This window comes from Schistocerca serialis, chromosome 4 (genome assembly GCF_023864345.2).
Source record: "Schistocerca serialis cubense isolate TAMUIC-IGC-003099 chromosome 4, iqSchSeri2.2, whole genome shotgun sequence".
Taxonomy (NCBI): Eukaryota; Metazoa; Arthropoda; class Insecta; order Orthoptera; family Acrididae; genus Schistocerca; species Schistocerca serialis.
Window position 1 is genome coordinate 470,026,562 of NC_064641.1, and position 27,796 is coordinate 470,054,357.

The following is a 27,796-nucleotide window of genomic DNA, read 5'->3' on the forward strand; positions in this document are numbered from 1 at the left end:
CTCAGATTCAGGTTCGTTATTAGTCATTTGTCATAAGTACGTCCAATAGACTTTGTCAGAATGCTTAACTTTTTGATTCTTTTTAATAGGAAAATTTACATAATATATTTGTTGCGTAGTCATGATTGTGTTGGGTATTTGTAGCAGTTTTTCTAACGAATAAAATGGGTTTGGCGAAAAGAGGCGTTGCGGCTTTTTCCTTAACAATTTACGTCACACAGGTACCGTCGGTGTATTAGATAATTTGTTATACTGTTTTTTCTCATATAAACATGGCTGCTTTTTTCCCTTAGTGTGTGAGAAGGGTGGAAGCGTACAGGTTCTAATATAGCCCTAATAGTCTTCTCTTTGGATTGTTAAAATTGCATTATGTAGTTCTAAAATATGTAACTCACACTCAAAAATATATGAATTATTTCCATTAATATCTTGTATTTAATGAATAAAAGATTTGTAGAATGTCTACCATTGCCATTACTCTGACTACCTTCTTGTCAATTACAAAAATATCATTTTCTTGCTTTGCACCCACTGTATTAAACCATGTATTTGAACACACTGAAAAAATTATATGTTTTTATATACTCATAAAGTGATACATTTCTTCAACATATGTATTATTCTTGACAAGTAACTGTTACGATCTTTTACAAAACCCAAAGAAATTCTGGTCATATGTAAAGACTGTTTACTGGCACAAAAGTTAGTGTGCAGTCCCTAGCGAATGAGACAAGAACTGGAACTGAGGGTAGCAAAGTAAAAACTGAAATGCTTTAGTCCATTTTCAAATATTCTTTTACAAAGGAAAACCTGGACAATTGCCCCAATTTAATCCTCATAGTACTGAAAAGATGGATGAAATAGTGTCAGTGGTATTGAGAAAAAGCTGAAATCATTGAAACTGAACAAAGCTCCAGGGCCCAATGGAATCTCTATAAGATTGTATACTGAATTTGCTGCTGAGTTAGCCCTTCATCTAACAATAATCTATTGTAGATCCCTTGAAGGAAAAAAAGATGCACACTTCTTGGAAAAAAAGCACAAGTCATAGGCCTAATTATATCTATCCAATTAAATTAGTTTGTCAAAAATTGATTGCTTTCATTGTTATAGATATGAAGGTGAGCTCTTCCTTTGATGACCCAATGTCTTCACAAACTTCTCTGGCTCTACTGTGTTCTTCACCAACTCTCCTTCCTCACACAGTGCATAGGTTACGTCATTAATGGTTCAGCAGTTGTCATTTCAGCACCAGGGCACATTGCACACTCCTGCAACCAACACTTATCTTGCGGCTCTTGACATATACATAAAAGAATCAGATCCATCTCTGCTGTGTACTTCTTTCTTGTGACACTGCTGATGGTGAAACAAACAAGTTTGAAATTTATGCAGTAAATGTGTGTGCATACTTCCTTCACTGAGCTAAGAATGGTGGTGTTTTACTGTAAAGATTCTGCATCAAACAAATATGTTTGTCTCCAATGCCTCGCCCCACCCAAATGACGCAGACCCACCTTGTATCTTCTTCCTAAGATCGACAAACCCAATCATTCTGGTCGTCCTATAGTTGCTGGCTTCAAAGCACCCCCCAAACACTGAAACATTTGTCTGCCTTATTTGATCAGCAGCTGCAACTCATAGTACAAAGACTTCCCTCCTATATCAGAGATACCAACCGTTTCCCAGGTCGTCTGAAATACGTGGCTGTCCTACTCCCTCCACACACTTTGCTTTTCACCAGTGATGCCACCTCCCTCTATACCAACATCCCTATGTACATGGTCTGTCTGCTGTTGAAAATTTCCTCAGTCAGTGGCCACCGTATTCCAAACCCATGAAGTCCTTCGTTCTCATCTTAATCAACTTTTTATATTGACCAACTACTACTTCACCTTTGAGGGGCAGACTTACAAACAGATCAGGGATACGGCCATGGGAACCAGGATGGCCCCTTCCTATGCCGACCTTTTCCTGTGCCGCTTGAAAAGGGACTTTCATTGGATACATAAGTCTACAGGCCCTGGTTTGGTATAGTACAATTGATGACATCTTTACCATATGGACTCATGGTGTGACTGACCTGTTAAAATTCCTGGAATCTCTGAATACCTTCTCCCATTCAAATTTCATGTGGTCGTATTCCGAATCCCATGCCACTTTCCTTGCTGTCGATCTCGTCGTCACCAGGTGCCAGCTACGCACTTTTGTCCATATTAAACCTACTAACAAACAACAGTACTTACATTTCGAAGTTTCCATCCTTTCCATGTCAGACATTCCCTCCCATACAGCCTTGACATTCAAGGCAAACATATTTGTTCGGATGCAGATACTGTACAACGATACACCACCATTCTCACCTCACCTTCGCCTTCATTGGACATAATTACCCCCAGCCTAGTTCCAACCATCACACCCAATCCTGGCACTGCTGACCCCTAAAAAAAAAAACCTTTGGAGCACACCACTCATCTCCCTACCCTACCCTATGGCTCCTGCCCCTGTGACTGTACCCACTGCACGACTTGCCCAATGCACCCTCCTACCACCACCTATACCAGCCCTGAAAGTGGCAAAAGCCGGCCGCGGTGGCCGTGCGGTTCTAGGCGCTGCAGTCCGGAACCGCGGGACTGCTACGCTCGCAGGTTCGAATCCTGCCTCGGGCATGGATGTGTGTGATGTTCTTATGTTAGTTAGGTTTAAGTATTTCTGAGTTCTAGGGGACTGAAGACCTAAGATGTTAAGTCCCATAGTGCTCAGAGCCATTTGAACCAAAGTGGCAAAACCTATACAACCAGAGGGACAGCTACCTGCAAAACGACTCATATACCAGCTGTTATGTAAACACTGTTCAGTCTTTTACATTGGCATGACTACAATCAAATTATTAATTAGGATGAATGGTCATAGGCAGAGGGTGTGTACTGGCAATACACAATATCCTGCTGCAGAGCATGCTCTACAACATGGTAATTGTGATCTTGGTGGCTGTTTCACCACATGTGCCACCTGTATTCTTCCCCCAGGCACCAGTTTCTCAGAACTCCTCAGGTGGAACTAGCACTACATGACCTTGGTTCTCACCCCTCTCGTGGCCTTAATTTACATTAATTTCTTCCAGCTCAGAATTTCTTCACAGTAACTACTCTTTTCTTCACTCTGTTTTAGTTGTCTACATCTTTCATTGCCTTACCCATCTATCTTTCACCCCCCACTTGTTACTTACAATGCACTTAGCTTTTCACTCTTACTAACTCATGCACGATGTTTCAGCAGTAATCTCTGTCTTGCATATTATTCTGTCTTCACCTTTAAGCTCTCAGGTTTTCAAATCTTGTCTGATGCAGTCTCCAATGATCAGTCTTTCCTTCTTGTCCCGTCCAGTAAGTCTCTCCTGACCCATGGTTCTGAATAACTCTCCTGAAATATACTCCTTTTCCTAGATGTCTCCAGTTCTTTTCCTTCACCCCTCTTTATTCCCCTTCAACCCTTTTGCCTGAAGAAGGAGTCACAGGCTCCGAAAGCCAGCCTAATTATAACTTGCTTTTATGTGTGGGTTCTGCCGGCACTTGGTTAGTAGAATTTTTATATCTATCCAATTAAATTATTTCACCCTCATATCTCGATTATTCATAGACGGGTCATAGCAGAAGTAAAATCAGCCACATCCAAGAATACTGACACATTAGTTCTTCATTTCGACTTTGCTGAGAACTGGTCAGTTGCTTTGCAGAATTAAATTCGAAATTACCACTGGCACACATCACACATATCAGTATTCTCGTGGGATGCTCATTTCCTTGAAATACCGCACTGTTTTGCTATTGCCAGTGACGATCTCATTCATGACAGTCCACATGCATGCTACGCTGTCAGCATGATGATTGATGACACAGAATCTAGAGACCATGCATTTTGTAAACGTGTATGTGTCTGATGGTGTAGCATCTCATTTTAAAAACTGCTTTCAGCCTTATGAGCTTGGTGAAGACTGTAGTACTGGAATTAAGAAGAAAGAAAAAAAATCGATATTTTCAGCAATTGGCCATGGAAAAAGTGCATGTGAAGGGGCAGGAGATCTCTGTAGATATCTTGCAACAATATTTAATCTCCAGCAAGAAACTGTTGAACTGAGAGATGCTACTGGATTTGTACACACCACATCAACATTAGTAACAAACCTGAAACTCTTAATTCTAAATGAAAGTACATTAAGGGACTTCTGTTTTGAAAAAGAGAAAAGAATGGTCTGCTATGAAACCTGTGGTAGGAATTCAATCAAGTCACTACTGGGTTGCATACCAGAATATCACATACATTGCAAGACCTGTTCTCCATTAAACGCAACCTGTTACTGTGTGTGAAAGGCAGAGACCGCACTGTACATTAAAAGACTTTGCAGTGAGCCAAATCATTTCTCGTGTGTATGACAATCAGTGGTGATTGTGACAGACAATAAGTCTCTCTCATGAGCTGCTCCTTTGACACTTTGTGGTCCTGCTATTGCTTTCAAATGGCTGTCACCAAATGAACTCTTCTCAATAGTGCAGTGTTGATTGTTACATTGTAGGCAATTTTAATTCATGGAAAGTCATGAAGAAGTGAAATCATGACAGAGGACAATAATAATTAGTGAACAATATCGTAAAAAGAAAGGTGGCTATAAATATTCTATATGTCATTTTTGTTATAAAATGCTTTCGAACAAAATTGTGAATGGTTTCTCACTCCTTTTTAATGTTGTAAAGTAATTATTTTGATTCATAAATACCAGTTTTACATGACATTTACTTAAAATTGAGTGGTCAGTAAGTATTTAAATGTCCATGATTTTTTTGACCTTGAGAGTAAAGCTAGGTATACCTAAAAAATTTCTAACATTTTGTACTCTGATTGTACATTTCCTGAGTACAATGACCAACTAATGTACCATGAAACTTTTGAGCGTTTAGGATGGGGGCTTTGGAGAAAATAATTTCTAAATAGCCAAAAAATATCACATTCTTTCATCTTTATGTCCAGATATTTTGACAGTTCCAGAATTTCATGCATTAATGTCATAGCTGACAGCTGTCCTTCCATTTTATCATTTCTCAAGACAGTTAACATCTTGTGACTATCCATATTTTCAAACTATAATTTTGAATTTTCCAAAAGGTTACAAATTTTCATAGTTTATTTTTCCAAAAAATGAAAAAGAGCTCAGAAGTGTGTATATATTAATCATGTCTCACAGTGTTGAGAGCAAAGTATTAATTGAAAATAAATTCAGATATCTATCACTTTTGGTTTCTTTATTACAGTTTTTCAATTTTCTCTTTCGTTACAACATTTTCACAAATACTGTCATATAGAGAGGTTTGTAGCATTTCAACAAATCGTCAGAAAACCAAAATATTGTACTTTTCAAGAGGTGTCATGTGGAACTTCATTTTTTCCTGCAAACTTTGAAATAGTGATGTGACACGTTCACTGTTGACCAGTACGATTTGAGATGAAATCGCTAATGAGTTCATTGAATCGTCTCTCACAAGTATTATTATGGACATCCCCACGAAGGGTCACTAGCCCACAACTTCATTTAGATTTATCCTTCAGGCCAAAAGACATAAAAGACCCATTTATTTTATGATTACTATTCAGTGAGGAACTAATTCCAGAGTTTAGAAATAATTTACAATGATCAGTCATGTATTAAGGGCCAAACTGTCTATACCTACATGCACATGTGGTAGTGAACAAGTCGAGTTTTTAGAGTCTTCCTGTCCTGCGTACACAACTCTTTCTTATTTACAGCAAGTCTCTGAGGAGTTTACAAGATTTAACTTACAGCTGTCCCCAACAGCCACTGCATCATGGTTTGTAGCTTTAAAACACGGGAAAGTAGATCATGATTCTACAGATGTGTAGCTATGTCAGAATTGCAGGAAACAAACTCACACATATCATTTAGTTAAAGAGGCTACCAAAAAGGATGTGCTAGAATTAAAGTTACTGGACCCTGACTTGTGGAGGAACCTTTACCAAAACTTCCAGTGTCATTGAATAGGAAGTGGTATGGTGTAGCTACTACTTATAAACTGCTCATCATAAAATACAGTAATGCCTGTCTTATGTGGTACACAGAAGTGTGAATTTTATGATAAGATAAATAAGATTTTCCTGATCAGGTTCATAGTCAGGGGTCGTTATCTGCTGTGCATTGGATATCATTGTACAGAACATGTATTATAATTGTGGAACATGCTTTATGTTCATGTATTATGACTTTTTGGAGAACAAAAATATTGTCTGTAAAAATCAACATGCATTTTGCAAACAAGATGTTGTGAAACTCAGCTCACTTGTTTCATCCATGAGATCCAGAGGAACATAAATATTGGTGTTCAGGTTGATGCAAACATTGGCGTTCAGGTTGATGCCATGTTTCTTGACTTCAGAAAGGCCCTTACTACGCTCCCACACAGTCATTTAATGAAAAAAATACAAGCTCACTGAATAGTGAACCATAATTATGACTGGATTCAGGACTTCACTGCAGAAAGAACTCAACTTGCCACTCAACAGAACAAAATTGACAAGTACAGAGGTAATTTCAATAGTACCCCAGGGAAGGATTGTAGGACTATTACTATTGGCAATATACAGGGTGTACATAAAATCCAGGAGCACTTAAAAACTTTCAGGTTTTCTCTTCAAAATGACATGTGTATGATATCTGAACAATGTTTGGTTCTTGTGCAATAAATGATTGAAAGTGTTCCCAGACTTTATGTACACCCTGTATATGTTGGCTAATGTAGTGAATACTATCAGAAGCTCTATGAGGCTTTTTGCAGATGATGCTGTTGTCTTTAAGAAGGTAGCAACACCAGAAGACTATAGCGAACTGAAAGAGCTGCAGAGAATTTTTGATTGTTGTAGGAATTGGCAGTTGAGTCTCAACATATTAAACACAAATAGGTGAAGAAATACATTACTTTATTGGCAACAAATCACTACAATTAGTAACTACCATAAAATTCTGTCCAGAGTGAACTGAAGTGGAATGACCACATAAAACAGGTAGTCAGAAAACATGCCAGACTAAGATTTGTAGCAATAATCTTCATCAAATAAAACATGTGTTCAACCACTCTTATGTATTGCTCATCAGTCTGGGGCCCTTCACGGGTTGGATCAATAAAGATAGACAACATGATGAAGACTAGAACATTATGTCACTGAATCGTATAGTAGTTGCAAGAATGTTGTGGAAATGTTCAACAAACTCCAGTGGGAGACTCTACAAGAGGGGAATTGTACTTCTCAGAGAGTTTTCCTATTGAAATTCATAGAAAGCATGTTTTGGGAAAAGTTAGGCCATCGTATTACTTCCTCGCAAAATGACCACAATATGAAACATGAGAAATTATAACTAATACTGATGTTTACTGACAATAAATCTTCCTGCATGCCATTCATAACAGGAACACGGTAAGGAAAGAACAGATAGTGGTGCTAGAAATAGTCTGCATCCTACAGAATAGTCAGAGTCTCAATGCAATATTTGTGATGCTACAAGCTTGATCTACTTGTTTGTCACATCACTTATCAGACATTTCACTTTTTGTCACTTGACTGCTAGTATGAACAGAAATATATTGGCAAAAATGTCTCATTAATAGACACTCCATTCCATGTTGTGAAGTGTGGAAGCTCTTAGTTCAGATCTATCTTGTGTCATAAAATATGCTTTTCGTAGCAGTGATTTGTCCAAATTTTTCAAATTTCAGTCATTTAGTTGTGATTCCATTGGTTGTATGTGGCAACTATTCCATGTTCTCCTATAGGTGCTACAGTTTTCTATTCATCAACAAAATTTTAAAATTCTATCAAGCTGGCACCCATGATGTTAAACGTAGACAGCCAAGCAAAATGAGGATTATAGTGAAGAATTTAGAGGTATTAAATGAAACATGCAGATGACAAGAATGTTGTTTGTTTGCAGGAACATAGGAAGTAGTAATTTATATGGGAAGTAGTGATTAGCAGGCACATGGAAGTCTTCATAGAGGCAGAAGTCTGGTGGATAAGAGATTTGACTTTCACATGTCATTTTTTGGGCCAGGCTTTCTCAAATTGGGGAAGCCATGTAAAACAATCAATTTTTAATAGTTAGAACCATTTTTCTGTTTTTATATTATTTATACTGTATGAGTGATGATTAATTTCTTAACTTTCATCATGTGTCTTAAGAACTGTTAAGAAAATATCTAAAGTTGACTCCCATCTTCTGTTTCAGAGACGCCTTCAGAAAGAACTTATGTCACTTATGAAAGAGCCCCCTCCAGGAGTTACTGTAGATGCTGAAGGAGCAGGACAGAACCTCAATCAGTAAGTTCAAATGTATTAAAAAACAAAACAAAATCACACTTCATGGAGAGTTATTACAACAACCCGGTACTTCTCTTAAAGAGATGCAATTCCAAGAACTTCCAGTAGCCACTTTTAAAAGTAGAAAAAACTGTTCCCAGTTGCCAGCTAATCTTCTATCACATTCCTTTCTCTTCTGTCATGAGATCTGTATTCTCAACTTCTCTTCTTTGTGCAAATTGCAAGTTTTTTATATTAATGAAATGTTTAAATAATCTACACACTGCTAATTTAAAACTCTCACCTCATATATTGTGATATTATCCTTTCTAACATAAAAAATCACTTCGTTTCATCTCATCTGCTCATCAGTATGGTGGAAAATGACCACTTATTTTTTCTCTATGAGCTGCCACCAAACTCTCCCTCCCCTCCCCTCCCCTCCCCTCCCCTCCCCTCCCCTCACTCACTCACTCACAGCTCCCCTCCCCACCCCACCCCTCACTCACTCACTCACGGCTCTTTGGTGAGTGTGTGCTTGGCTACCATGGTGCCCCAGCCTTTGCAGCACTGCATCCTCTTTCTTTGCTGCAAACCTACACTTAGACCATCTCTTACCAGCTCTGACTTTCAATCAGATGGTCCTTTTGGTGCAGACCCATCGTGGAATTTGTTCATGATTTTGGTCTCGATTTCCAGTTTCGCTCTTGGTGTTATCTTCACCTTCCATTAACCATTATATTGTGCCCATTATTGGGTTTCACCTGCCATCTTTTCCACATTTTACATTAGTGTGTGTTGTGCAGTGAAGGTTGCCCACTGTGGTGTATGTTCTGTCTCCATGCCCTTCCACCCTGGCACCCTTCCTTCTGGTTGTCGTGCACCCAAATCCTGGCATGGTAGCCATCTCACTGTGTGATTGGGAGGGGAGGGTTGTCAAGAACCTGCACGATGGTAGCCTCCTGACGTGCAGGGCTCATACCGTAGGTGCCTCCACTGTACTCCCCCCATGTATGCCATGAAGTATGTGCCCATCATGACAGGGGCACGCGGAATCCCGGTAGTGGATTACTGGTCAAGTAGCCATTGCTGTGGCTGGGTGGCACCCTTGGGGAGTGCCCCCATTCAGAGTGGGTGACACCATGGCAGATAGTTCGCACATGAAGCGACTTAAACTTTCTCCTGCTGGTTGTCACATTTCCCCAGCATTGTCTTCGCATGGAAATGCCTCGTATGATGCAACAAAGTACGATCCCAATGTGTTCCCTTCCCTGGCAACACTGTGGGAGGAACACAGGACTAGATGACAAGGGGCAAAATCCTCTCCCCAATACCACATTTGTACCAGGACTGACGAGGACACCTTTTTGGCAACAAAGTCTTTACTTTTTGTTTAGGGCAAATAATGGGAAGTAGCAGCTACCTCAAAGATAACTGGTGGTTCCCTTCTGATTAAAATGTTGTCTCCTGTCCAGTCACAGGCACTACTCTCTTGTGAAAAGTTGGGTAACATTCCTGTGACTGACTGTCACTACCCACAAGTGTCTCAATATGGCCCGGGGCATCGTCTTTCACTGTGATCTTTGGCAATATGACAATTAGCTGTGGGCCAGCTTAGAGAGCTAGGGTGTGCGCTTCATCTGTCATGTCCATTGGGGACCAAGAGAAAACAGAGATGGTACTGGGGCCTTCATCTTGGCATTTGAGGGTGATAAGTTGCCTGAGAAGGTCAAGGTGATGGTCTACCAGTGTGGCGTGAAACCTTATCTTCCTCCTCCTATGAAACACTTTGGATGTACAAACTTCTGACTTATGTCTTCCCGTTGTGCCAGCAACCCTGTCTGCAGGGATTGTGGACGTTTTCTGCACTTGAACATTCCATATGCCCCTCCCCCACCTGTGTAAACCTCGGTGAGCTCCACTCTCTCTGTTCACCAGAATGCTCCATCTTTAAATGTAAAAAGAAAATCCAAGAGTATAAGACTCTGGACAAGCTCACATATCAAGAGGCCAGAAAAAAGTAGGAGTGTCTTAATCCCATACAAATGACTCAGTCGTATGCTATAGCTTTTTACAGTGCTTTCATCTGTTGCCCCTCTTACAGTGAGCCCTCAAAGCTGCCCACTAATATCTGCCCCCCAGATGGCTGAAGGCCCCTTTGGTGCTTAAACTGCACTCGCTTTAGGAGCATTGACTCCCCACCTGCCAGGGATTCTGGTCCCCATCCCCTAGCTGGAGGTGCGTCATCCTCCTCTGGCTTCTCTAGCTAAGAAGAGGTCCAGAGGGCCTCTACCTTCCATGGTTTATACTGCTCTATAGCCAGACAGGAGCCAGTGACTGAAGGAACCACAGGTTGCTGGCTGTGGACTTCTCGTTCTTTCTCGGTCTCTGAAAGGAATTTAGGGAAACCTTCTCAGTCCCCATATTATGAGGAGGAGGAGGACAAGAATGACAAGAAGTAGTCCTCTGAGATGAAGGAAACTCTGGCGGCCCCCATGACCCTGTGCCTAATGTGGCAATCCCAGTGGCCCCTGAGGCACCAGATCACCCCAGGCGGTGTGCTGCAGAACCTGTGTCAGTGGGATCCCCTGACGTCTCAACAGGTGGTAGCACATGACCCTGGGTCATGCCTCCCCTCCCCCCCCCCCCCCCCCCCGCCTGCCTCCCCTTCATGGTCGCTTCATGCCCCTACAGTAAACTGACAGTGGAACTACAAAAGATTTTTTCCACCAACTGGTTGAGCTATGGCAGCTTTTAAGCACTTACGCTGTATTCTGTATCGCCATCCAGCAACTCTGACCCCCGCCCTTCATGGCCACTGAGATTATTTTAAGAATCATACCGACTGTGAGAGGGTATCAGGTGGAGTTTTTATGTACAAGGTGTGTTTAAAAAGAAACTGAACTTTTGCTGTATCAGCTTTATTGCTTATTAACATTTTAAGCACTGTCCCTTTCAAAATACCATATTTACTCGAATCTAAGCCGCACTTTTTTTCCGGTTTTTGTAATCCAGAAAACTGCCTGCGGCTTAGAATCGAGTGCAAAGTACGTGGAAGTTCTGAAAAATGTTGCTAGGTACCGCCACAACTAATTTCTGTCGTCGAATATATGTAGCGCTACGAAGGCGTGCTTCGCAAGCACAAAGATAAATACTGGCACCAAAACCTCTGTGTCAGTAAATAAATAAAAAAAAAGGTGGAAGACTAGCTTTTTTTCTCCGCCCCGAGTTTCGACCACTGCATATTCATACATTATCCAACGAAGTAAATACAAATTCCGTATTGTTCATCCTCGAATGTGGCAGCATTTCAATGTACTACGAAAATCCAACTGGAAAGACTGTTTGGGATGTTTGTCAATATGGCCAACACTGCGTTCTGAATTTTTTCCTACCTTTGCGAAGAAATGGTTGCTAATAGGAACTTTTATGAATTGTGAATCACATGCAGTATTCTCTTCACCATAAGAATAATACGAATATAAACATTTTGCCATGTATTCTTTCGTGTTTGCTGCTATCTCATTTTAATCCCGTCTGCCTAATAAACTACGAAACTAGAGTGAGACAACAGCAAACGCGGAAGAATATACATATTGTGTCACGTTTATATTCGTATTATTTTTATGCCTAATAGTGACACAGTCAGAAATGAAGCACAGCAATTGACTAGATTTTTAAATCTAAGATGACTAATTTCTGTGCAGATTGTAATGTACTAAAGAGGCGTCTGTAAAGATGGAAAAAATTTTCACTAAACTCTCGTTCAGAACATCTTCTATCATACGCAGTCTATTATTTGGTTCTTGTTGATCATTATCAAAGAAAGCAGCAGTGTAAGTAACAACAAATAGCAGTCTCTTGCCATTGTTTCGCTAATGAAACGATTCCTCTCTTTGTTTTTTTAATTGTAAGCGGCGGTTGCGTGCACAAAAGAAGCCATGCCGCGAGCGGCGACAGGCCGTAAACCCTCATTATCAGAATGCGACAAACAATGCGTGACAGTACAGTAACGCATTTTCAGCTTTGAGTGACGGAAACTCCTATAACAAAGAGAACGGCACTTATCAGATCAAAGAAAAATAAGCAAATCAATTCAAACCAGATGAAGCACGTGAAAAAGGAAGGGTAACCGTATAAATGCTGACGGAGTGCCTGACGCATAGCAACGGCTACCTGGTAAAGCTTAACTGCTAAGCTTACGTCTCGAAACAAACTACTACAGCTGTATCGTCATTCATTCGACCTAAATTGTGTCTCATATTACAATGGACCAACTTTGTTTCGATTTGGAGGTGCGGCCTAAAACTTTTCTCTCCCTTTGAATTTCGAGTCTCAGATTTCAGGTGCAGCTTAGATTTGGGAAAATATTTTTTTTCTTGATTTCGAGTCTCATTTTTCAGATGCGGTTTAGATTCAAGTGCGGCTTAGATTCGAGTAAATATGGTAGTCCCCTCTACTGACAGTATACCATTCCCATTGTGTCTTCCAGGTTTGGAATGCCTCCTGGACCACCTTTTGTGGGATAGTGCGCAGGTTTTTCATCACACCCACGTCTCTACACCTGTTGTGATGTTCTCAAGAAAGTTTTCATTGTCGTTAACAGTGGCAAGCAGTTCCTCCCACATTTCAACATAGATGTGTTTCTGATCTTGTCAACAAGCGTGGTATGAATTTTGCACTGACATGATGCATCTACAGTTTTTCACTCAAAACTTGGTGGCATAATCCTTCACTGAAGCCGACCTCTTCAGCAACTTCCCAAATTGTTAAATGATGATTTCCGTGAATCACAGCACAAATGCTATCCACATAGCTGTGATCTGTTGATGTGGAAGGGCGTCCAGACTTGGAATTGTCACAGACCGACATTCTCCCATATTGAAAATGTTTAAACTGCTTGTAGCACTACATGCAACTCGCACAGCTCTCCCTGTGCACTTGGCTAAGCATTTGAAATGTCTCTGTGAAAGTTTTGCCAAGTTTGTAGCAAAACTTCACACATACACATTGTTCTTCAAGCTCCTTCATTGCACTAATCCGACGAGCAGGCTGTACACTTACTTCAGCGGCTAATTGTCCAAGTGACATGAGGCAAATTGCAGTTAGCTGTCTAAACCTGCTGCTAGGTGGTCTCAGTATCCACAGTGCGCTCTCTGATGGTTGATGCGCTATTTCAAAAGTTCGGTTTCTTTTTGAACACATCTCGTATCTGCTGGATCCTATATACAGTGACCTTGTGCCTCTAGATACACCTTTGAAGGCTGTGGCAGTTTGGGTAAGGACACATCAGGATTTTACCATTGTAATGTTTGTCTCCCTCTGATGCTGTCATGTCCCAGGACGTACGGTCTGCATTACTCTCTCAGCTCCCCCCACCGTTCCTAGTCTTGGGCGACTTCAAAGCCCGTAACTCTTTGTTTGGTGCTACAGTGATCACTTGGTGTGGTAAAGACATAGAATCTTTACTGGTAAGGCTTGATCTTTGCCTCTTGAACTCTGGTTCCAACATGCACTTCAGTGTGGCCCACAGAATTTATTCAGCGGCCATTGACCTTTCCTTTTTCAGCCCTCGTATTCTACCATCTATCCACTGTAAGGTCCATGACGACCTATGTGACAGTGACCACTAAACAATCTTGTCCCTCCCTCAGCATTGCAACCCTGGATGCCTACACATATGTGTTCTCTGTAATGCTGATGAGGATGTATTCATCACTGCTGTCACCCTTAGCTCCCCACCACAAGGCAGTATCAATGCAGCTGTTCAGCATACAACAGCAGCTGCTCTTTTGGCAGCCAACCAAGCCATCCCCTCTTCCTAGGAATCCCACTATTGGAAGATGGTGCCCTGGTGGATCCCACAGATTGCTGTGGCCATTAGAGATCGTAGGCAGGCTCTCCAACTCCATGAGAGGCACCCTTTACCGGAGCACCTCATTACTTTTAAACGGCTCTGTGCCCATGTCTGCTACCTCATAAAACAAGAAAAGCAAGAATCCTGTGAATGGTATGTTTCCATCATTGGATCATAGGTATGGGCAAAGATCAGACACCTTTACGGCTTCCAGTCCCCTGCAGGTCTATCAAGTACTTTAGAGGTGCTGTTTATACTGATCCTGACATATTGCCGAACGTTTTGCTGAGCATTATGCTCGCGCATCTGCATCTGAAAACTATGACCCCACCTTTCGGCTCATGACACTGAGGGTGGAGCGAATGTGCTTTTCTCTTACTACTTGTCACCTGGAGCCATATAATGCTCCATTCTTTGAGTAGGAACTCTCCAGTGCCCTAGCCCAGTGCCCTGATGCAGCCCTAGGGCCAGATTATATCCAAATCCAAATGTTGAAACATCTCTCAGTGGATTGTCAGCGTCACATCCTCGCCCTCTTTAAACGGATCTGGAATGAGGCCGAGTTCCCATCTCAGTGGTGAGAAAGTGGATAGTTTCGGTACAGAAACCGGGTAAGAACCCCCTTGACATAGATATCACCCAGTCAGCCTTATCAACATTCTCTGTAAGCTGCATGGTGAGCAAGCAGCTGTGTTGGCTCTTTGAGTCTCTGTGCCTTTTGGCGGCATCTCAGGGCGGTTTCAGCAAAGGCCGCTCCACTGCTGATAATTTGATTCAGCTGGAGTCAACCAGCCGGACGGCCTTTGCACTTCATCAGCACCTCATCACTATCTTTTTTTTTTTTTTTTTACCTACAGAAGGCTCATGACATGACATCCTTATTATGTTAACATGAGTGTGGGCTCCGGGGCCCACACTTTTGTTTTTTTTTTTTTTTTTCCCAAGAACTTCCCATGTTCAAGTGGGTGCTTTACTCAGTACCCCCAACATCCTAGAGAACGGGCTCCTGCATTTCTCTGGGCTGAGCGGCCCCCCTCCTTCTGGTCATCAGTGGTTTAGTGGCAGCTGTGGGGTCTTCGGTATTGCCCCCTTACAGGCCAATGACTTGCTTTTATTGTTACTCCTCTAACATGGGTGATGCTGAGCAGTGTCCACAGGGCGCAATACAAAAGGTGCAGTCATATGCTGTCACCCATGGCTTTCAGTTTCAGCTGCCAAGACTCGTGTCATACTGTTCGGTCGCCATCATACTGCCCACCCACGCCGAGAGTTTACCTAAACAATCAGTTTTTGGTAGCTAAGACGCACCACTCTTTGCAGCTGGTCTTTGATTCCTGGCTGATGTGGCTTTCCCATCTTCGCCAACTTGAAGTGAAAGTGCCGATGACACCTCAAGACACTTTGCTGCCTCAATAACACTAGCTAGTGTGCAGATCGCTCTACCATTTTGTGGCTCCTATAAATCCCTGTTTCTGTCCCGTCTTGATTATAGGAGTCTTGCCTATTGTTCAGCATCACTCTCATTACTGTGGGTACAGGACCCCATTCATCATTTTGAGGTCGGTCTTTCGACAGGAGCCTTCTGAACTAGCCTTGTGAACAGCCTATCAGTAGAGTTCCTCCATTACCTATCAAGTGCCAGCAACAGCAGCTGAATTATGCTACATGTATTTTCTGTATCTCTGAACATCCCAACTACCATGTCTTTTTTCCTGGAAGGAAGCTCCACCTCCCATAACAGCGGCCCAGAACTGGGTTTACAATCTCTCAACACCTCCATTGTGTCTGTTCGGAACTGCAGCTTCCTCAACTGTTGCCTCTGGTCAGTGAGCAATCGCATCTGCCCCCATGGCTTGTGCCCCGACCTCAGATTTGTCTCAAAGTTTCATTTGGGCCAAAAGATTCATAGAACTTAAAATTTTTCCCTGCCTAGTCTTGCCTGCCCTTGAAATGTATCCAGATGGGAAGTGGTATTCACAGATGGTTCAACAGTCAATGGATGAACAGTCATTGCATACACACATGCATGGTGCAGTGAACTTCACTCTCAACCAAATGGCCATAGTGTCTTCACTGCTAAATGGATGACTAGTCCTTAGCCATGTTCAGTCTTGCATTTACAAGAGTATCCTAATCCATAGTGACTTCCTTAGCGGACTTCAGACTGTGGACCAGTGCTACCCTAATCACAGACTGGTTACTGTTATCCAGGATTTTGTCTCTGACCTCCATCAAATTGTATAGACAGTCATTTTCATTTGCACCCCCGGTCATGTTATGAGTTTGGGAAATGAATGAGCTGACCAGTTGGGCAAACTGGCCACAAGGATGTCAATTCTGGAAAATGGGGTCTCACAACTGACCTTCGTTTTATATGCCAATGATTGCTGAAAGACGGAAGTTCAGAATGGGCTGCCCCGATCTCCCCAAACAAACTGAAAACAATTTATAAGACCATGACCCCTGAAATCTTTCCCCGTGTGCTTATCGAAAGAAATTCTCCATCCTCTGTTGACTTCGCATGAGCCCTACTTGGCTGACCCATGGGTGATTTGATGCAGCATCTTAATCTTCCTGATGGCCTATTAATACTTAATCTGGTGTTACATTTTGCTTGCAAAGGTAGTTTCTATTCATCCATGTCAGGTAGGGCTTATTGGCTGCATTGATTACCTGAGGGGTTGGTGGGGCACTCCAGTCTCCTCCCTACCCCCTCTGCCCCAGGTGTCTCTTGTCAGCCTTGATCAGTGGCCCACCCTGACCTATACCCTTCCCATCTTATTCTTCTCTTTAGTAGTTTTTATTTCTTGATTTTAATGCCAGGTCTTGACCGAATTTGTCTGTGCTGTATTTTGTCTGACCTTTTATCTCAGTCTTTTTTAGTGTTAGTTACACTTAGCCTTTCCGGAATTTGCCTTTCACTTCCTTACTTTGATGGCCACACCTGCTTTCTCACGTAATGGTTCATCGGACTGTCGACATTGCATTACAGTCCATTTCACTCCAAACTGACCAACCAACAATCTCTCTCTCCCACTCCCACCCCCCTGCTGCTCTCCCCCCCCCTACCGCTCTCACCCAGTCCCCCCCCCCCCACCGCTCTCACCCAGTCCCGCCCCCCGCCGCTCTCTCTCGCTCCCCCCCGCCGCTCTCTCTCGCTCCCCCCCGCCGCTCTCTCTCGTTCCCCCCCGCCGCTCTCTCTCGCTCGCCCCCCCGCCGCTCTCTCTCGCCCCCCCCCCACCGCTCTCTCTCGCCCCCCCCCCCCGCCGCCGCTATCTCTCGCCCCCCCCCCCGCCGCTATCTCTCGCCCCCCCCCCCCGCCGCCGCTCTCTCTCGTTCCCCCCCCCCCGCCGCCGCTCTCTCTCGCTCCCCCCCCCCCCGCCGCTCTCTCTCGCCCCTCCACCCTCTCTCGCTCCCCCCGCCGCCCCCCTCTCTCGCTCCCCCCGCCCTCTCTCGCTCCCCCCCTCTCTCGCTGCCCCCCCCGCCGCCGCTCCGCTCTCTCGCTCCCCCCGCCACTTCGCTCTCTCTCGTGCCCCCCCCCCCCCCGCCGCCACCCCGCTCTCTCTCGCTCCCCCCCCGCCGCTCCGCTCTCTCTCTCTCTCTCTCTCTCTCTCTCTCTCTCTCTCCCACCGCCGCTCGCTCCCTCCCCCCCTGCCGCCCTCCTCCTCCCTCTCCCCCCCGCTGCCCTCCTCCTCCTCCCACTCCCTCCCTCTCCCCCCCGCTGCCCTCCTCCTCCCCCCACTCCCTCCCTCTCCCCCCGCTGCCCTCCTCCCCCCACTCCCTCCCTCTTCCCCCGCTGCCCTCCTCCCTCCCACTCCCCCCTCTGCCCCCCCCCGCTGCCCTCCTCCTCACCCCACTCCCTCCCTCTCCCCCCTGCTGCCCTCCTCCTCACCCCACTCCCTCCCTCTCCCCCCTGCTGCCCTCTTCCTCACCCCACTCCCTCTCCGTCTCCCCTGCACCCCCACCCACGACACCGTCTACGTCCCGCACGCCCCCCTGCCACTCCAATCTGCTCCCGTCCCCCCTCCTTCTCTCACCCCTCTCCCCCTCACACACCCCTCTACCCCCTCCCCCTTGCATACCCCCAACCCCTTCCCCTCGCCCACACCCCTACCCCTGCCCAGACCCCTACACCCCGGCCCACACCCCTACCCTGTCCCCTTCGTCCGCACCCCTACCCTGTCCCCCTCGCCCACACCCTTACCCCGTCCCCCTTGCCCACACCCCTACCCCTCTGCCATCCCCTACCCCTCTGCCAACCCCTACCCTCACTCATACCCTACCCCTCTGCCAACCCCTACCCTCACTCACACCCTACCCCTCTGCCAACCCCTACCCTCACTCACACCCTACCCTTCTGCCAACCCCTACCCTCACTCACACCCTACCCCTCTGCCAACCCCTACCCTCACTCACACCCTACCCCTTGTGCACCCCCCTACCCTCACTCACACCCTACACCTTGTGCACCCCCTACCCCCTCTCCCTCGCTCGCACCTACTCCCTCCCCCTCGATCTACCCCCTCTCGAACCTACTCCCTCCCCCTCGATCTAACCCCTCTCGCACCTACTCCCTCCCCCTCGATCTACCCCCTCTCGCACCTACTCCCTCCCCCTCGATCTACCCCCTCCCGCTCACTCAGCCCCTACCTCCTTCTGCTCACTCAGCCCCTATTTCCTCCCACTCACTCAGCCCCTATTTCCTCCCACTCACTCAGCCCCTATTTCCTCCCGCTCACTCAGCCCCTATTTCCTCCCGCTCACTCAGCCCGTACCTCCTCCCGCTCACTCAGCTCCTACCTCCTCCCACACGCTCAACCCTACCCCCTCTTCCCGCCTCCCCGCTCTTCCCGCCGCCTCCCCGCTCTTCCCGCCGCCTCCCCGCTCTTCCCGCCGCCTCCCCGCTCTTCCCGCCGCCTCCCCGCTCTTCCCGCCGCCTCCCACCTCTGCCCACTGCCTCCCGCCTCTGCCCCCCATCCCTCTCGCTGCTGCCCACCTCCTGTATGTGCGTCCTTTGCGGGTCCAGGGATTAGAATAGTCCCTAGGTATTCACGCCTGTGTAAGATGCGATTCTCACGTTTCAGCGCTTGTGGTGGTGCCCTGTAGGGTTTGACCACCGTTTTCAAAATTTTCGTGAAGAATGAGCCAATTGAGGAAGGATACCTTACATGGTGCATTGTGTCCATCGTGCTGAGACCTGTTGCAAGGTAATAGACTTGTTTGCTTGGTTGCTCCTGATACCCAGCATGGTAGCCAGCCCTTTATGGTTGGGCTGCCAAGTACCCTGTTGGTTGTAGCTACCTGGCCACACAGGGATCGCTCTGGTGATGCCTGCACCGTTAACACTCCACATATGCCAGGGGTAGATGCCCATCCCCCCTGGAGCATTGGGGCTCCCAGCAAAGTAGGGCCCCTAGTCGGAGTGGGTGGCATCAGGGTGGTTGAAGCGTACTACATCATCTCTCACTGGTGGTCAAGCACCAGCAGTCTCTAAGCATTCACGGGCTCAATTCATTGCACAGAAGTACGATCCCAGATTGTTCCCCTCCCTGGCCATACCATGGGGGGAATGTCAGGCTAAGCGTGGCAGCAGCTCTTATTGGCCCTGTACCTTGTATGTTTGAGAGCTGAGGGGAAATCTTTTACGATGATGAAGCCTTAGTTTTTTGTTGAGCATTTAGATGACAAGTTTTGGGAGATGGAGGGCTTGTCCAAACTGAGATCTGGGTCAGTTTGGATCAAAACAGCATCCTCTGTCCAGTCACGGGTGTTACTCGCTTGTGACAAGCTGGTGGATGTTTCTGTAACCATCACACCCCATAAGAGCTTAAATATGGTCATATTTGTCTTTTGCAGTCAGACGATGAGCTGCGCCAATTTAGAACAGCGGGGTGCACATTTTGTTTGGCGTGTCCACTGGGGTTCGAAGGATAATCTGGTTGCCACCAGTGCCTTCATCTTGTCCTTCAAGGGTGATACATTACGCAAGAAGGTCAACGTGATGGCCTGCTGTTATGATGTAAAACCCTATATCCCCCCGCCAATGCAGTGCTTTAAATGTAGGAAGTTTGGTCATATGTACTACCAGCTTCACATGTCGAGATTGCGACACCCATTACATCCCAATTCTCCATGTGCCCCACCTCCCATCTGTGTCAGCTGTGTAGAGCACCATTCGCCTTGCTCACCAGACTGCAAGATTCTCCAGAAAGAAAGGAAAATCATGGAGTACAAGATCCTGGACCGACTGACCTGTACTGAGGCTAAGAAGAAATTTGAACACCTACATCCTGTACGCATGACATCGTCTTATGCCGCCGCTACAACAGTTCTAGCCCCATCAGCTCCGCCAACCCTTGATGGTGGGGGGGCACTTCCCTCCCTGTTACTCCTGCACCACCTATTTCAGGAGCAACACCCCTCCAACCATTGGGAATGTCCGTCCCCACTTCTAAGCTGGAGAAGTGTACATCTTCAGTTGCTCTCGCTAGGAATGGGTCGCTTGGGTATTTCCCTTCCCAGGTTTCTGCTAGTGGGAAAGATGACACCCTCCAGTGGCTGAAGAGCCCAAAAGCAGCTGGTCGCAGGGTTTCATACTCATCCTCAGTCCCGGAGACTGAATCAGTGAAGTCCTCCCAGCCAGGGAAACCCAAGGAGCAGCAAGAGAAATCCAAAAAGAAGGTCCCCAACACCAAGGGGATTGCCGTGGCTCCCACACCACCACTACCTCAAAGCTTTGCGTCTGCGGATGAGGTGGAGATTCTGGCGTCCACTGACAACCTAGATCTAGCCAGACCCTCAGACGAAATGGATATAGACTGCGCAGGCAAAAAGTCGTAAACTGCCTCATTGAATGTTCCATGCCTTCCCACAATGATGCCATCCTCCAGTGGAATTGTGGTGGTATTTCCACCACCTGGCTGAGCTACGGAAACTGTTAAGCTTTACATCTGCTTTCTGCATTGCCCTCCAGGAGACCTGGTTCCTGGCAGTATGTACCCCCCCCCCCCCCACCCCCCCACCCCCCACCCCCCCTGCCCTCCGCAGTTATAAGGGATACTACAGGAGCTGTAGTGACTGTAATCGAAAGTCAGGTGGAGTTTGCGTTTATGTCCTAAAGTCAGTCTGTAGTGAACCTGCGCCCCTTCAAACCCCTCTTGATGAAGCTGAGGAAATAACTGTCTGCAATGTATTCTTCGTCCAGATGGTGAAGTACCCCTGAATGTATTAGCTGCACTGATTGATCAACTCCCTAAACCTTACCTACTTTCGGGTGATTTTAACGTCCATAACCCCTTGTGGGGTGGCACCGTGCTTACTGGCCGAGGCAGAGATGTCGAAACTTTACTGTGTCAGTTCAACCTCTGCCTCTTAAATACTGGGGCCACACACTTCAGTGTGGCTCAAGGTAGTTACTCGGCCATTGATTTATCAGTTTACAGCCCAGGACTACTTCCATCTATCCACTGGGGTGCACATGACGACCTGTGTGGTAGTGACCACTTCCCCTTGTTCCTGTCACTGCCCTGGCGTCAAGCTCACGTACGCTTGCCCAGATGGACTTTAGACAAGGCAGACTGGGAAACTTTCACCTCTGCTGTCACCGTTGAATCTCTCCCACACGGGAACATCAATGTGATGGTTGAGCAGGTGACTACAATCGTTTCTGTGGCAGAAAACGATCCCTCGCTCTTTAGGGTGCCTCCGGCGATAGACAGTCCCTTGGTGGTTGCCGGAAGTCGCTGAAGCAATTAAGGAGCATTGACGAGCTCTACAGTGGCATAAGCGGCATTCTTCCCTGCAGCACCTCATAGCCTTTAAACGGCTCCGTGCTCGTGTTCACCAACTTATCAAATGACGTAAGCAGGAGTGTTGGGAGAGAGATGTCTTGACCATTGGGTGCCATGCATCTCCTTCCAAAGTCTGGGCAAAGATCAAACGTGTTTTCGGGTACCAGACCCCAACAGGTGTTCCGGGTGTTAACATAAATTGCAAACACGATTGCTGAGCACTTTGCTCGAGCTTCTGTGTTGAAGAATTACCCCCCAGCCTTTCGCTGTCTCAAACGGTGGCTGGAAGAGAAAGTCCTCTCATTTACTACACGCCACAGTGAATCCTATAATGCACAATTTACTGAGTGGGAGCTCCTCAATGCCCTTGCACATTGCCCCAAAACAGCCCCTGGACCAGATCGGATTCACAGTCAAATGATTAAACATCTATCATCTGACTACAAGCGACATCTTCTTGTCATCTTCAACCAGGTCTGGTGCAATGGCAACTTTCCATCGCAATGGCCGGAGAGCAACATTATTCCGATGCTCAAACCCGGTAAAAACCCACTTGATGTGGATAGCTATTGGCCCATCAGCCTCACCAACATTCTTTGTAAGCTGTGTATGGTGTGTTGGCAGTTGGGTGGGGTACTGGAGTCACATGGCCTACTGGCTCCATGTCAGGGCAGCTTCCGCCATGGTCGCTGTACCAATGATAATCTTATGACCCTAGAGTTTGCCATCTGAACAGCCTTTTCCAGACACCAACACCTGGTTACCATCTTTTTTGATTTACAAAAAGCGTACGACACAACCTGGTGACATCATATCCTTTCCACATTATACGTGTGGGGTCTCTGAAGCCCACTCCTGATTTTTATCTAGAATTTCCTGTTGCTTCATACTTTCAAAACGATGCCTCCCATAGTTCCCCCCTTATCCAAGAGAATGGGGTCCCGCATGGCTCTGTATTGTCTCTCTGTTTTTAGTGGCCATTAATGGTATAGCAGCAGCTGTAGTGCCGTCTGTCTCACCTTCTTTGTATGCAGATTACTTCTGCATTTTATATTGCTCCACTAGTATTGAGCCCACGGTTTCCAGCTTTCGGCCGCAAAGTTGTGTGTTATGCACTGTCGGCGTCATACCATTCATCTGGAATCCGAACTTTACCTTAATGGCGATCCAACTCACTGTAGTGGAGACATAACGATTCTTAGGACTGGTTTTCGACTCCTGATTGACTTGGCTTCCTCTCCTTGGTCAGCTTAAGCGGAATTGCTGGCAGCACCTCAATATCCTCTGCTGCCTGAACAACACCAACTGCTGGCCGGATTGGCCGAGCGGTTCTAGGCGCTTCAGTCTGGAACCGCACGACCGCTACGGTCGCAGGTTCGAATCTTGCCCCGGGCATGGATGTGTGTGATGTCCTTAGGTTAGTTAGGTTTGAGTAGTTCTAAGTTCTAGGGCACTGATGACCTCAGATGTTAAGTCCCATAGTGCTCAGAGCCATTTGAGCCAACACCAACTGGAGTGCAGATCGCTCTACGCTGCTACAGCTCTACAGAGCCCTTGTTCAATCCCGCCTTGACTATTGGAGTCTGGTTTATGGTTCGGCGGCACCCTCAGCGTTGCGTTTACTCGACCCAGTGCACCACTGTGGTGTTCGCCTTGTGACAGGAGCTTTTAGGACAGGTCCAGTGACCAGCATCCTTGTGGAAGCCGGAGTGCCTCCATTGCAGGTTAGGCGTGCACAACTGCTGGCCAGTTACATAGCACATGTTTGTAGTTCTCCTGTGCATCCGAATCACTGTCTCTTTTTTTCCCATCCACGGCGGTTCATCTCCCGCATTGGCGGCCCAGTCACGGCTTCCAATTGCAGTTCGTGTCCGATCCCTTCTTTCTGAACTGGAGTCCTTGCGTTTACCAAGTGTATTTGAGGTCCATTCATGTACATTTCCATGGCGTACACCTGGGCCGCAACTTCGCCTGGTCGTTTCACATGGCCCAAGGACTCGGTTAACCCCGCGGCTCTCCGCTGCCACTTCCACTCGATTCTTGACAAATACTGAGGCCACGAAGTGGTTTACACCAACAGCTTGATGGCTGATGCTCACATCGGATTCGCATATGTCCATGGAGGACATATTGAACAGTATTCCTTGCCCGATGGCTGCCGTGTTTTCACTGCCAAACCTGATGGCTATATCTCGTGCTCTTGAGCACATCCGTTCATGCCCTGGGGAGGCGTTTCTTCTGTGTACTAACTCCTTGATCAGCTTACAAGCTCTTGACCAGTGCTTCTGTCATCATTCTTTGATAGCGACCATCCAGGAGTCCATCTATGCACTGGAATGGTCGTCTCGTTCAGTGGTGTTTGTCTGGACCCCAGGTCATGTTTGAATCCCAGGCAACGAAATTGCCGACAGGCTGTCCAAACCGGCTACATGGAAACCTCTTATGGAGATTGGCTCCTCTGGAAGTGACCTGCTTTCAGTACTATGCCGTAAGGCTTTGCGGCTTTGGGGGACAAAATGGCATAACCTCAGCACGCACAACGAACTGTGTGCCATTAAGGAGACTACAAATGTGTGGCAGTCCTCCATGTGGGCCTCTTGCAAGGACTCTGTGGTTCTCTGCCAGCTCCACAATGGCCACACTTAGGTGACACACAGCTGCTTCGTGTGCCCTGATGACCCATCTCAGTGTTGGTGCGACACCCGGCTGACAGTGGCCCATATCTTGGTGAGCTGTCCTTTGGCTGCCCTGCGATGGACTCTTCAGTTACTGGACTTGTTGACATTAATTTTAGCTGATAATGCCTCATCAGCTAATTTAGTTTTACGTTTTATATGTTACGGTGCGTGTTATCATGCTATACAAATTTCAGCGCATGTCCTTTGTCCCTTAGTGTTCTCCACTCTAATGCTTTTTGAGTGGATGTTTTAATGTGTTGCAGAGTGACTGGTAGCTCTCTTGTTTTTACCCCTTCTACTTGTTTCTTGCTTCCCTCCATGTTTTTCTTAACCTGTTTTTGTCCATAGTAGTGTTGGTTGTTGTGTCGTTTTTCTGCTTCTTCCTTTCTTTGTTATTGTGCTGTAGGTCTCCATTCTTTTCATCTCTATATTGTGTAATTATTTTACTGGGAACAACAAACTGATGGCATCTCAGTTTGGTTCCTTCCCCCCTCTTTTTAACCAACCAACCTACCCTCTCTGCCCTGTCCTCCCCTTTACAACGCCCCCTCTCTCGCCGCCCCCGCCGACTCTCGCCGCCCCCGCCGACTCTCGCCGCCCCGGCCGACTCTCGCCGCCCCGGCCGACTCTCGCCGCCCCCCGCCGACTCTCGCCGCCCCCCGCCGACTCTCGCCGCCCCCCGCCGACTCTCGCCGCCCCCCGCCGACTCTCGCCGCCCCCCGCCGACTCTCGCCGCCCCCCGCCGACTCTCGCCGCCCCCCGCCGACTCTCGCCGCCCCCCGCCGACTCTCGCCGCGCCCTCACCCATCTCTCTCTCTCCCCTCACTATTATTTGTCTTGAGAAGTGTTAATTAACAGATGTGTTATCTTGATTGTCACAGTTCTAGTAAATAAACAAATGATTTTAGGCTTGAGAGTGCAGTCAACAGTGGAACTTTTTTGCAGTTTTTATTGGAGTGGTGCTTAGTGTCTACTGAACATTCTTCGCCAATGAGGAATTGAATCACACTATTTCTGAGAGGGGTGCCACTGAAGGAGAGAGCAACATGTTGTGTGTGGCTTTCCGTCAAGGGCATGAAGCCTGGTTGGCCTTATTTGTATTGAACTGCTGTGTACTGTACATTTCTGATGAAAATGTATTGTAATCAGCACATTGTGGACATGCACCTTATGTATGAATGTGCAAATTGTAATGTACCTGAATCAGATGTTTGTTTGCTGGCAGGTTTCCTAATAGACATTTACCAGACAATAAGACATTTCAAAGAATACCTGAATGCCCATGGCACCTTTTCAGTTATCGATCTTACTATCTCATTCGATGCAGAGCTATAATGAATGTTTTTCTTTAGGACAAAATTTTAATTGACATAAATTTGTATTTTTTAACCATTTTACTTAAACATTAAAAATAAAAATGCAGGGTATCAATGAATGTTACATATTTTGCTTTTCACAATGCATCAATATCTGGTACTACTTTTTGAGCACTGCTAATTCAAAGATAGTCTTTTAAACAGAAGTCTGTCAGTGAGCATCTGTGGGTAGATTTTATTCTCTTCATAGTGGAAAAAAGTTGCTCACATAAGTATGTTGATCCAAACATTGGCATAATCATAGCTGCAGATTTGTAAAGTTTGTAGAAATTTGTCTTGAAGAAAATTGTTATAAAAGTCTGCGAGATTAATTTTAATATTAAACTTGAAACCAATTACCTTTCTCATTGTAGGTCTACAAGTTTTAACTGCAGCTCAGTTTCCACATTACCAACATGAAAATAAAAGTGAAAAGGAATTAAACTTTAAAAAAGATCAGTGTTCACAAGTGCTAGCTGTCTAAACACAAAGCCCTGAACACAGTCATACATCTGTGACATTAACATGTTCTTACCCTGCAATGCTAAATTCAGAACTTTCAAATGGCGTATAATGTCACAGAGGTGGACCAAAACTGCTATCCACCATTTGTTTTCAATTCAGCACCAGGCTTCCCACTCATGTTCATAAATATATCTATTTCACTCCAAAGTTCAAAAAATCTCTCAAGGCTTTTACCTTAACCCAGCCAGTGTATTTCACAGTGATGTGGCACATCGCCATAAATGTTTTTCTGGTCTTCTAAACAGGGTTTAAACTGGTGATGATTGAGAGCATGACAGCAGATGAAATTTCTTGTATGAGTCACAACATTCATCACTTCTGTCATGTTCACACTTTTAACACAAAAATTCTCATAGTGGAAAATGCAGTGCATTGCACAAGTCTCATGTGCAATGGACAACAATTGTAGCATCTCTCATAAAAGAGTCATGAAACAAGTATTTTGGCCAACCATAGCTGTTGCGCCATCTGCGGACACTGATGTGAGGTTTTTCCATTGTAGACCCATATTTTCAACTCACTTCTGCACCCAAGTGAGATTATTTGGCCCTGCTGTATTGTCTTTCATCAGAACCAAGTCCAGTAATTCTTCTGCGACAATGAGACTACCATCTACTATGCAAATGTAAATCGTCAACTGCCCAATGTCAATAATGCCTGTGCACTCGTCCAACTCAATGAAAAGGCAATATTTTTTGCAAGAACCATTGCCTTATCTGAAACATTATTAGTTATTTCTTGAATTCTGCAAATGGTTGAATGAGAGAAACTAACTGCCTGAAACTCATGAAGTCTCTCAGGAGCTATTTGCTCAGCTGCGGACACCAAACATGTCTTTATAAGCTCTCCTTCAGTGAACTGATCATTGCTTTGGCAATCTAAAAAGTAGTATGGTAACTTGTTCAATTTGCAGGTGCATTTGCTGAGTGTTCCTCCTGAAAACAAAAATATATTTTTATAGTGAAAGTATTGGGGAAAATTATTAAGGTGTTTATTTCTCTGATTAAATATGATGAATATTTATTTCAGTCACATTACTTAACTCTTTCTTTAATTTTTGCACATCTCCACTTCTCACGCTCTTCGCCGTTGTAGTGTCCATAATCTTTTGCGGAGAAGGTATTGTGATACATTTGTAAATTGAATTTTTCATTGTGTTCTGAACTCTGAAGCACACGAAGCATCTTAATACACGATCACATACTTTGAGCATATAGGCATCCTGCACTGGCA

At 45.6% G+C, this 27,796-nt stretch overlaps 1 protein-coding gene across 1 annotated transcript in view; it reads left to right on the forward strand.

The window, feature by feature from the left end:
- Window positions 1–27,796, forward strand: part of LOC126475121 (ubiquitin-conjugating enzyme E2 W) — a 99,658-nt gene that overhangs the window by 625 nt on the left and 71,237 nt on the right. The window contains exon 2 of the mRNA XM_050102715.1: window positions 8,288–8,379. Coding sequence (XP_049958672.1) covers window positions 8,288–8,379 — 92 coding nt within the window. The remainder of the gene's footprint in view (window positions 1–8,287; window positions 8,380–27,796) is intronic.